The sequence below is a fragment of the Pogonomyrmex barbatus genome, unplaced genomic scaffold (assembly GCF_055798465.1).
Source record: "Pogonomyrmex barbatus isolate J1 unplaced genomic scaffold, ASM5579846v1 scaffold7, whole genome shotgun sequence".
In the NCBI taxonomy this organism is placed as follows: Eukaryota; Metazoa; Arthropoda; class Insecta; order Hymenoptera; family Formicidae; genus Pogonomyrmex; species Pogonomyrmex barbatus.
Genome location: NW_028297171.1, coordinates 5,586,021 through 5,598,114, shown reverse-complemented (window position 1 = coordinate 5,598,114; position 12,094 = coordinate 5,586,021). Strand labels below are relative to the sequence as shown.

At 38.8% G+C, this 12,094-nt stretch overlaps 3 protein-coding genes across 6 annotated transcripts in view; 1 reads left to right on the top strand and 2 right to left on the bottom strand.

Moving 5' to 3' along the window:
* Positions 1-12,094, top strand: part of blo (bloated) — a 110,345-nt gene that overhangs the window by 54,114 nt on the left and 44,137 nt on the right. The window lies entirely within an intron of this gene.
* Positions 1-12,094, bottom strand: part of LOC148934950 (uncharacterized) — a 145,962-nt gene that overhangs the window by 130,815 nt on the left and 3,053 nt on the right. For all 3 annotated transcript variants that reach the window (XM_089082997.1, XM_089082998.1, XM_089082996.1), the window contains exon 2: positions 6,206-6,325. In XM_089082997.1, the coding sequence (XP_088939123.1) occupies positions 6,206-6,325 (120 nt within the window). The remainder of the gene's footprint in view (positions 1-6,205; positions 6,326-12,094) is intronic.
* Positions 4,811-12,094, bottom strand: part of LOC105432188 (transmembrane protein 234 homolog) — a 54,450-nt gene continuing 47,166 nt past the window's right edge. Inside the window, exon 5 of the transcript XR_016140806.1 lies at positions 4,811-6,345. The gene's annotated coding sequence lies outside the window, so the exon portion shown is untranslated. The remainder of the gene's footprint in view (positions 6,346-12,094) is intronic.

Sequence of the window (12,094 nt, the reverse complement as noted above, 5' to 3'; positions counted from 1 at the left end):
TATCTCTTTTTTAAAGAAACGAAAGGGTACTTCGTACCTGTACCGGTAGCCACGCCTCTGCCCGCGGTGCAATATCGACGATGTATTCAATGCACGCGATACACATACGCAAAATGCACGCACCATGCCTGCGTGTGCATGCACGACGAGAACGGCCGTGTGGTGTACACGACTGCGTCACGGTGAAAACGAAACCGATATCTCTGCGGGATCTGCGCCAGCCAGGAGGTCGGAGGTCACCTACGCGGAGAATTGCTTTATTTAATAAGCCGCGGAGGAAGGACGTTAATAAAGCGGCCGGAGATAAATAATGTGGAAAGCCGAGCCCGTTCACGTGTCGCGTCTCCACCTCCCTTTTCCCTCTCGCTGCATGAAGAATCCCACTGTGGTCTCGTCTCGATGTGCCTCAGTTAAGCGATCCACGAGGCGTAGGAGCAAGAGAGATAGAGTAAGAACAAGGAAAAAAGTACCAATATTTTATCCATCGCTTAGTATCGTCACGCGGATATCAACCTGCCCGAGGCTTCGCACTATTCTTACTTAAAATTCTTTTTGTAGCCACATTAACGCTGTAGGAGAGAGTTTCATGAACCTCATAAATACAAATTGCAAAACAGACGGTGTTTACGAGACTAGTGAGGAAGACTTTATGTTCTCACTTGACTGCGAGATACCCGCAAATGAAAAGATTATATGATTTATGAGAAACTGTAGTAATTATAATACTAGTACATATAGCAACTGGTATGTGTCTTTCATAAAGTTAATTTAAACAACGCTGCAAGTCTATTATTACATTGTCTCTATATCATATATGAGAAATTTAATATGTAAAATACATTATGAAAGGTTAACGCATTGCTAAAGAACGTTTTAATCGGAGAAACCGAAATGATCTGTCATTTTTATCCGTGCCTTTGAAATACCTCGAGTGGCCTGTGAACGCGAAGACTGGGAAAATGTTAGATAATCATTAACCTAGTGAACTTGACTGAGCGCTACGCTGCTCTGCGCGAGCAACGCGCAGCAATACGATGCAATAATTCTATAAAAGAAAATGGAATAGGAATAACAAGGTTTTCCATCAATTGCTATGGAGCTCGATGATAGATCGAAACCTTGTTATTCATTATTAAAACATCACGTTATGTCTAGCCATTTATCTATGAGAATAATTATTAAAATTTATCATTTTAATTTATCATTTGTCATTTGTCATTTTAATATTAAAGTTTAATATTTATTTTAATATTTTAATATTTAATATTTTAATATTATTATACACTTATTTGTATCGTACATATTTATTTTATATGCACTGTCTGTATTTTTATTAGTGATATCAGTCGGTTTGTGGCGCGAGGAAAAAACCTAGACGGAATGACCTAATATCCTTCATTTTCCGTTGTTCGTTTTATGTGAGAACGCCTTTACCTTCGATGGCATGACACATGAGCCGAAGGAACGACCTACCACGACCTCGCCCAACTCTCAATATCGCGTCTCGCCGCGCTCAGAACTCGTCTTAGGTCCACACCCACGTGATGTGTACACTGCAAGGTTGCCTCCTTCGGAATGGAAAGAACGCGAATCCTTCGGCTATAAATTCAGCGCGACGCGGCGCAGAATTTCGTTATCGTAAAGTTACTTGTATCATGTACCCGCGCTGACGATTTATGCGGCAAATATAATTGTTTACGCGCTTATGCACACACGGTTTTGCATTGCAAACGCGACACGACCGCGGCGATGTATGGCAGTCCACCATCGTCAATTTATTAATTGAAACCGCCACGGTTTCCGGAAAACAGCTGACCGAGCAGCCATCGCTAAATCCGTAATTTTAATGAAGTCCACGTCTGAATAGCGAATGGAATTGGAGAAGATAAATTGAACCACAATTCATAAATTTCGATCTAAGCGTTGAGAAAACATGAGGGTATAAGAATCAAACGTAAAAACCAAACGTCAATGAAATAAGCTGAAATTACCATAATGTACAAACAAAAATGTTTGAATAACAAGTGAAGTTTCACTTAAAATTCACTTTACACTCGCCAATTTAGTTTGTTTTTGCTATCACTTTTAAGACTAACACGTTAATAACGCCACAGTCTGATTCGGCGGGCAATCAAATACTTTCTTCCAATTATCGAAGTCACCATCTTGCACGCTTGAGGGCGAATGCGACACGACGCTTTCCATTATTGTCCTGTGCGCATCGTATTTGAGAAGGGATAATAACCGGTGGCCATTGTCCGTTCACCTTATATATCAACATGGGCGCATCTGCGGCACGATAACGCGACTCTCTGTACGCACGCAAGAAAGTGATTACGACAAATTGCTGGTCAGCGAAATCACTTTGCGATTCAGAAAATTTCACCGCGGAGAATCAAGAAGCGTGTGAGCAAACATTGGCGAGCCTCTAAATAAATTAGAAACGCGTTCTTGTACACGGAAAGGTCAGAGAATGATATATCTCGCTGCTAATGAGAGAAAGATGTATTTTCGATACAGTGATATATATATATATACACAACATACATATACGTAGATATATGTAGATGTACATATATAGATTACTTTGCTAATAAACACGGCTAGAAAGATCCATTCGATATGAAATGCATTGCGAAATAAATTAATCTATATAGTAATAAATTCAATAAAATCTATTTAATTAAACGTATGTTTTAATATTATTTTAATTTATACTATTAATCTTAGCTGGGAAAAATACGGAAAAGATGTACAAATAAGAGAAAGTACGAGTACTGTAGAAAGTATTTGTATTACAGATGAGATTTCTATAATACGAGACATACGGAAAAAAAGAATATAATAAAATTGGACAGTTAATTAAATAATTAATTAAACACGAACAAGTAATGTCGACCGATTTTGTTGCAACCAATTTCAAATAATTTAACTATTCTTGTTATTCGAATCACGCATAGAAAACTGAAATGGCTAAGTTTATTGAGAAATTAATCATCGACGAAACTTATCTGGCGGCGTATTGTTCTCATTCACAATTGTACGCTTCGTCATTTCGTCACGCGCAGCATGGCAGCAGAATAGCGAATAATAGTATAATTAAATACCGCAGAACCGCGCGACCGCTTTGTAAAACCGCAACCGATTGATTTACAGTAGTCTACGGACGGTCCACGAGCTGCAAAACGGGTCCTAAGAATTTATTCCAACCATGTACAGTCATATATCTTACGACTACCACCACCTTCATTTATTTAAGGAACTTCCTGGTTGAAAAAGTTCAATATCAATTTTTCATCAAAAATATGCGAGTGTAATATATAAATTGCAAATAATAAAAAATAAAAGAAATGTGATAAATTTTGAAACTTACAGAAAGACAAAGGAAAGACATAATTAGCATACAAACATTTGACAGAGACAAGCGATATTTATATTTTGTAACGTTTATTAATTTTACATTAATAGAACTTTAATATCGAACGTAATTGCCTTGACAGTCTCGAGAAAAACGAAATGTTTTCAGAAAAAGAATTGCCATGCAATGTAGTTGTCCCCAATAGGTACTAATGGTAATTAATCAAAGGATCCGCAGACAAAAAGAGCGATCGACGACAGTTCTAGGACATTTTGCGCATGCTGACTCGCGCACACTCGCAATTAACCGTTGACATTTACTCCACTTTGCAGCGCTCTCCTTTTTCACGACGCGAGTCCTTCGACTCGCCGTCTTTTCCCCCTTTTCTTTTTAAATCTTTTTTTTTTCCCCTCGGTTTCTTTCCCTCCATTCCGACACGCACGAGAAGGCCGAGAAGGCGAGTGCGACGTGGCGTGCACGTGTGCACATACGTATCTACGCATAGACACGTCGGAGGGAAACGAGTTCGTGCGTCTCGGGACGCGAATTACCTGTTTTACGCGCCGACTGGAACTCCTTGAGAAGTTCGCTTCGTGGTTTTCGCGTAACACCGGCGCGCGAGTTCAGTGGTGCCGAACACGAGACCAGTTTGTCGAGGGGAACATTTGAAAATTTTCAACAATCAATTATTTCCACATGATTATAAACAATTTACGAGTTTCATAAAAATGTTTCCTGTCACCATCCCTTTTCGAGATGCACACTAAAGCGAATCTTAAAGCTAGCGTAAATTGAAGATAATTGATAAAATCATTTTTCATAAGTTTATCTCGAAGCTTTCTTATTAAAGGAACTACCTTCCTTCTGACTGATAATTATAAAGATAGTATCAAGTATGATTGAATTCAGGTACTAATAACTAATAATGTAGCCTAATAATTAAGCTGAATGGCTCTCCGCGCTTCTTATAACGCATGCACGTTGTCGGATCGGACTCGCTTGTCGCACGAGTTTTCACGTGTTCCGGATGCCGACAGCTTATGAAAGAGACAGGATTGTAACAAACGAGTAGTTGTAACATCGTCCCGGAGAACCTCGACCGGAAGACGTGATACCGGGCGTGGTAACGACTCCGATAAGAAACTATAACTCGTACGCCAATGACAGTGAGCTACGGCTACATCGAGCACAATGTAGTAACTCATCTGGAGATGGCACGGGACGTCGAGCGATTAATTGCCACGATTAACAGTAATTAATAGAGTTGCCCCGGTAAGCGTGAGCAAGTGCCGTTCCCGTCGAACGTGCGATTTCTTTCCGCGGGCACAGGTATGCATGCACCTCGTATGCAACGTGTTCGCACACACGCAATCAAGATGTTTGAGAATATCGATACTTTCACCTAGTCGTTAAGGATATAAGCTTTCGTTTAATTGATAATGCAAAGTAATATTTAACGTTTATTTTCATTTATTTGACGATTAAAAGTATGATTAAAGATATTTTTATTTAATAAATTGATAAAACTATCGACGTTTCTATTCGAGCATTATAAGATAAAATCGATACTACAAATTGACGTATTAATCTTTCGGTACTTTTATATATTCAAATATATATTAATAATTTCTGGATAATATAAAAGTATTGAATATCGATATTTTTAAATATCAAATATATTAAGATTAAATGTTAACAATTTTTTGTTATTCCAAGTGAAAGGAAAAGATTATGAGATCAGGCAATGGGATCATCTTACAGGGTGAATTTAACAAATTTGAAAGGGAAATAGTCGATTAACACGCGTATTTCATATAATGTCCACATATCTTCTTCGATATTGGTGTTCACTGAATTCGCGAGATAATTCACGCGGAGTCACGGGGTGCCGCAGAGGTCAACGGCGATATAAATAACCGACGATCATTATACTCTCGAGGGGTCCCTCCGTGCGTGCGCGCCACATTCGCGCGCCACGGTGTCCTCGCTGTTGGCACACGTATAATTTCTCATTATGCAAATCCCGGGGGACTGTCCACGTACGTGGTTACCGGCACCCCCGGTCGACGACGAACATTACGAGATCATGCGTGTCGGCACTTCCGCGCTTTGAATGCGGCACCCATGCGCCGTTTTTTGCGCTACACACAAAGGTCCCGCCGCCGGTATTCCGCGCGCGGAATTAATGGGCCAAGATTTAATAAGCGATTCCTCGTGTCGTCGCGGGAGCGTCTTGAGCGTTTCTCCTCGGGATGTAACAATTAGCACGAGATATAATTATGGATAATGAGATCGGACGGGGAGAAGCATCGCGGTGAAATCGGGTTCATACATCAGACGACTTTACATTAACCGAAATGGTGATTTTGAATTATCGCGTTATGGCTACATTAATGCAAAATGTATGTAAGCGAGAAAAAGAAGTGATTTGAAGAGTAATCCAATAACTTCATGTCTGTGAAAATTAATAAATGCTAATTTCCGTAGCAGCGGTATATTTTTAAGCGATACGACTGAGATAAACGTTATCGGTGTCGAAAATAATTATCGCAGCGTGTAATTATAATGCGCGCTATATAATTACAATTATTATATAATTATTATATAATTACGGCCAGTTATTAAACGATAATTATTATGGGTTCATCCAATTGCTGACGATTTGCTTGGTGTATTTAAATAATACACCAAGCAAATCGTCAGCAATATAGCAAGTGTTTTTGCGATTATGCTAGACAACGCGTGTCTCAATATGATATCCGTATTTCCGATCTGGTCGCACAAGCGCCAATAGAAATCTGAGAAAGTGGTCGAACACCTAACATAACAACGTTATTTTTTTCTTACGCATCGGTCGGTTGGGTTGAAGGTATTTCCGCACCCAATGCGGAGATTGGATTATAGAATGCAGCCTGTATAATCCAAAAAACCATGGGTGTCAACCACATAGGGAGATCACATAGCAATCTGAAATAAAGACAACACGACTACGTTTATGAAATAGAATCAAAATGATTTTAATATAATCTAATTTAAATTAAATTAATAAATTTAATTGTATTCCATTTTAGTTATTTTATATTATTTAACATTGCATAACCTTTTGCACATCACGTGTAACGAAACATTTAAACATGCAGTTAATTTATTATTTTTTCTTTTAATAGATAAATAAAAGATTTTTTTCTTTAAATACTATTTTTATTTCAAGTATAGCATTTGTCGAACGTAAAGTAATTAAGTTATTAAGAAGATAAAATGTTAAGTCCAAGTGACTTCTATATAACTATAAATTAATAGCCGCATACATGCGCGCACACACACACACACACACACACACACACACACACACACACACACACACACACACACACACACACACACACACACACACACACACACACACACGCACGCACGCACGCACACACACACTTGTCCTTGCGGTTTTCAAAATAATAATTAAATATGTTTACGATTAATCTAACGTCGGATTCATTAACAGATATAAAATTGTCCATTAATAATTAATAATTATTAATATTTTCTTCTATCTTGACATGCGGAGCCAACCATTGAAAGAATTTCTGAATTTCGCGCTAACATTATTTTTCTTTTCTGTTGCAGGTGAGTCAAAATACCTATCTCGCATACCACAGTCATTTGCGGTGAGTGAATATTTTTAAACCATCAAAAGTGGTCATGAATATTCTACGCTTACGTCATATCGTAAAAAAGTTTGAATTCTTGAGAATTTATAGAAATTAGCAAACCTATACTTAATTAAAGACCTTGTTCATAAATCATAAGCCGCTTTTCAACTACGAGCAAACTTTTGAGCAATGCGTCTTTTATTGATTAATTACAATTTTCTAATCCATTTTAAATTATAATAAATAATACGCGACTGCGTAGTTAAAGTTTATATATTACACTATCATACAATGACGCTACAAAGTGTCGCATAGTGAAATTCGCAATAAAAAGACATAGAGATGTCGCGGTGTCTTCCATGTCCTTCTCCCGATGTCTTGCTCAATTCGCTTTCTAACTACAGAACTTGTGACATTCTGTACCTCCAATTCGATATGTAAAATAAACCTTGGAAGTTCAGTACGGTAATGTTCTCGCGCGCGCGCGCGCGCGCGCGACAGGATCGCGGGGACGAAGGAGGCGCGCGAAGTAGGTCGTCGTGGCGCGTATCCTCGTTCTCGAGAATTTTAATCGTAACAGTTTCTTTGCCATTGCTCGGGCTCGGACTTTGACAGCTGTTTCTCTCCTCGCGTATACGTGGGCATCAACTTGTCCCGGTCCGGCGCGGCGACGCGGCGGAGTGCTCTCTCCGGAGGCGACTCCATCTCGAAAGGAATGTCGTTCGAAGGCGCGTGGGTCTACAAAATATATATCAGTATGTGCCTTCGCGAGCCCACGCTTTCCATCCCGTGCGGATACATCGCACGCGGCGGCAGTCTCTCCGCCTGTGAGCGAGTCGCCTTGCAAAATCGCTGCGGCGGTGCGCCTTGCGCAAGCTCGTGCGCTCGTCATTTCCCCGAAAGCGCGCGCTGGACGCCGCGCCGCCGTTGTTACGAAACCCCATCCAGGTGTCAACCTGTTCTGCTGTAACCCCGATTCGTGAACACGTTCTCGCGTATTGCTCGATCCTCCACGAGTCACGCGAATCTCGAGAAAAATACCAAATGGGCGATACCAGTGCCCCGCGTGATAATTGAAATTATTTAAATTATAAATTCGTAATGTATCTTGTGACGTTTAACGCGGTGAGCCAAGATTATTATTACAACATGTCAGACGTTTTGACATTATCTATCTTTGTATCTTCATCTGCGAACGACGCGTTCAGCTCGTGATGTAAGCGCAAAGCATTCTCCCATGAGATTGCTCGGAAATTAATGACTGCGAATGAAATTTAAGATAGAGTTACGGCGATCGTTTAAATATTTAATGAGACATGACGGATGCGAGCTTCCAGGTCGAAATCGCCGCCTCCCACCGATACACACGCGAGTCTGGAATTACCGGTTAATTAGACATTATCATTAGATGAAGAGCGAGATCTCGTCATTCGTAGCCGCTGCTATCGAGACGACTTGCGCGATCGAAAATATCTTTTATATTTGACAACAATTACAGTTTGCTCTTTTGCTTTTAATGTCGATATTTTTCATACATCTTCTTTCGTAGATAAATATCTATGTATAATAATCAAATTCAAAGATTACGTTTGCATAATTACGCGCGATTCACGGAAGATATGCATCTTCATCGCCTCGAGCTGCGCGATGATGCAGTTGATATCTACGAGCACACACCGCATTATTCAGAGCCAACAAAACGAATCTACAACAACGCAAGATCAATACTAATCAATAATATACATTTTATATTAAACTTAGTAATATAAATAATAAAATCAATACGTCTTCAGTTTGAAATCGCGCAACGTTTGTAACATCTCTGATATTTAATATTGCATGTAAACTTCGAATCAGATTTTTTTATCTGGAATGTCAAAATCGTGTTCGAACAAAACAAGATTTGCAAGTATATTTGTGTAATGGATTGACCTCCCTCGCGCGATGTTTGCCGTCTCGGCCGTCTTGGCATCGATACGATAGCCAAAGAAGGAAACAAAGGTCTGATTTGGAGGCAAATTAAAAGGAATCCCGGGATGGTCCTATCGATGCAGGTGAGAAGGCTACTCTCTCAAGGCGAGCAGAGTGAGAGTGAATTCGAAAGCGAGAGCGACCGGTTTGCCGCATTTTGTTGTTGCGCGCCTGCCAATATAATAAGTATTACAGCCGAATCGACCTTTTCGCGAGAGCAAGAGGAACGCGAGAGAATTTCAAGCGCGGGAAAGAAAACGACGTGATGAACAATGTATGATTTCTCTCGATTCGAAAATATGAGCTCCTTCAAAATAAACTTATATCTCTTCAACATTAAATTTAAAATTTTGACTAAAGATTATATATTTAAATTTTCTTTACGTAATTTCGCACGTTAACAGCAAAAAAGATAAATGCCAATAATTTTGACTTTCAAAAGAGATAAAAAGAAAAACATCAAAATTATTGGTTTTTTTTTTTCTTCTATTTCTTTACATACATTAGACAATGCTGTGTAATAAGCAACATAACACTCGTTCCATCATGATTTTTAATTGCGTTGCAACGTCGTTGAGCATTTATCGAGAAGCAGTCCGTACTTGCGACATCTTTCGCTTGCAAACTCCGTCATTAACACGCGATAATGCATTTAAGACGCGGTCAGAGATAGAAACCGATTGCCACACGCGCGGATACCATCCGTTATGGCTGTCGTGCGAGGTGTATCGTTTTTCGCAAGAGGTACCATATAAAGATGGTCTTATTACGCGCGGCGGCAGCAGAGATATAACGATTCCTCAAATAGTCTTGTGTGAGACAACGGATTCGGCGCGATAATCGCGACAGCATTCAAGAGACGCATCCGCGTAAAAATGACAGAGCTTCGATCGCTGACTTTATCTTTATCGGCTTGTCCGATTGTACATTGGAGACCAACTTGAGTTCGCATCTGTATTGTTAGCAATACGCGTGTCTATTTTACAGCAGCCTCTTCGTATTCTGACTTCTGATATAAGACGTATAGATTTCTTGTATTTTTTTCTCTTTTGTTCTCAGATTATTCGACTCAAATTCAAAACGATTTCAAACGATTTTATCTTTTCTATTGAATTTCATTGAATCATTTGTTTATCTATTAAATAAATAAATAAATAATTATTAAATAAATAAAGAGGACTGTCTACGCATTTGAAAAATAAAACTACTGCAACTGTTTGAAAGTTGTTGGTGACGCGACATTTTCGTAAAAAAGACGTTTAAAAAGACCTGTATTAGAATTGACAAATTAAATATGTGTATGAAATCGAAAAGGGTTGGTTAATGGGGATATCTCGCGGATGTGAAAGCGAAGCCCTATCGCGAGCGCATCCACGCTGTGCATTTACGCGCGCGGAGGAGTATTGGCAGTCAAGACGATTGCTAGCTTGTTATTAATCTTAATTGCCATCTAGAGACTGCCAATTAACAACGCCTGTCACTTGTTTTTCCTCGACGGCCGCGCTCGATCCAGGTAGAGAGTGTCCAGCCACTGCCCCTCGTTTATTCCCCTCGCGCGATAGCCATTTTTGTTTCTCCCATTCGGCGGCGTATCGGTATTCTGTAATTATTGGCCGCCTATGGAAAGTATAATTATTCGAGGGGGGGAGAATATCTCGGCGGGGTGGTCAAGTTAGACTTACATTATCGCTCGCCGGTATTTAGATGCGTCTAATGGCACGGATTAATCGCAATCAGTGAGGATGAAAATATAATCCCTGAAAGGAATACTGTTATCTCCTTCAACATTTTTCATACGTTTTGTAACGTGCGATTTCATTACTGTACTTTCTATTGTCATGTCTAGTAATTTAATAGCGAGAAAATTCATTTAATAAAAGATAATAGATTTAATAGAAAATATGTCGTTTTAAAACTAAGTTATTATGTGATGAAGACTTTCCGTTATTATTTATTATAAGAATTACAATCAATATAACTATTCGTAATTAAAATTACTAGATTGTTTCTATAAATAATACTGGATGATATTTATCGGTTAATCTATGCGAACGAATAACATTCTCGATAATGAATGCAGCTAGATATTGCACTTTGATCGACACGAACATTTTTTTAATGATAGACATAAATGTACAGTCGTCGTAATTTGCGAGAGGTCAATGGATAAGTTCTCTGCGAGCGGGAAAATCGCGAGCGAAGAAACGTCGTCGTGCATTAATTAACTGACACGAATTCCTCCTTTTTCTTGACGTTGTTGCGAAAGCTTGTGTCGCATTTGAATGCACGATCACGTAAGGTAGCTTTAACAACTCCTGACGTTTGTGAAAAGCACGTACTAGATAACGATATCGCTAACGGGATGAATCGCATAATCTATCACAACATACATAAACATATACAATTAGAAGTGATTAAAACGACTAAGCATAACCATGAAAATAATCGTGAAAAACTAATTTATGGACAATTAGCTTAAAAGAAACATGACGTTTGCTATAAATCAGCACGGTTTAATGATAAATAAATTCTATTCAGCGTCTGCGCACGTCTATTGTACGTGTCCCAAACTTTCTAAATCGAAATGAGTATGAAAGATGAATTCACAAATTACTTAAATTACTGCGTATCGAATCTAGCTCGTGACCATATGATTCATCTCTCTGAGATCTTTAATGGAAAACTAACGAGTCGTAGCAACTTTCCAACGACGCGCGATGAATGGTAGAAGACGCATTTCCGCACGCATTAGTAATGTCTTTTATAATTAATTAGAAATGTAGCATATCTACGCTGTGCTAAATGCGACGATCATTAACATAATATTGCTGCGGAACACCTTCAGCTTCGAGCAAATGTCGTTTTATGACTTTATGAGAAGCACACGTATATTACTTGTAGAAATCGTGCAACTGATTTATAACGTGTGAAAATACAATATGTCATGTTATTACAACAGTGGAAACATAAAACGATAAAAGTGTAAATTTACAGAATCGTTTTTTTTTTTTACTGATAAATATCTTTATGCATCGCGATAATTTAAAACCTAATTTAAAGACTAATTTATTAGATGATATTATGATTTGTAGATACTAATGTTGTTAATTTAATT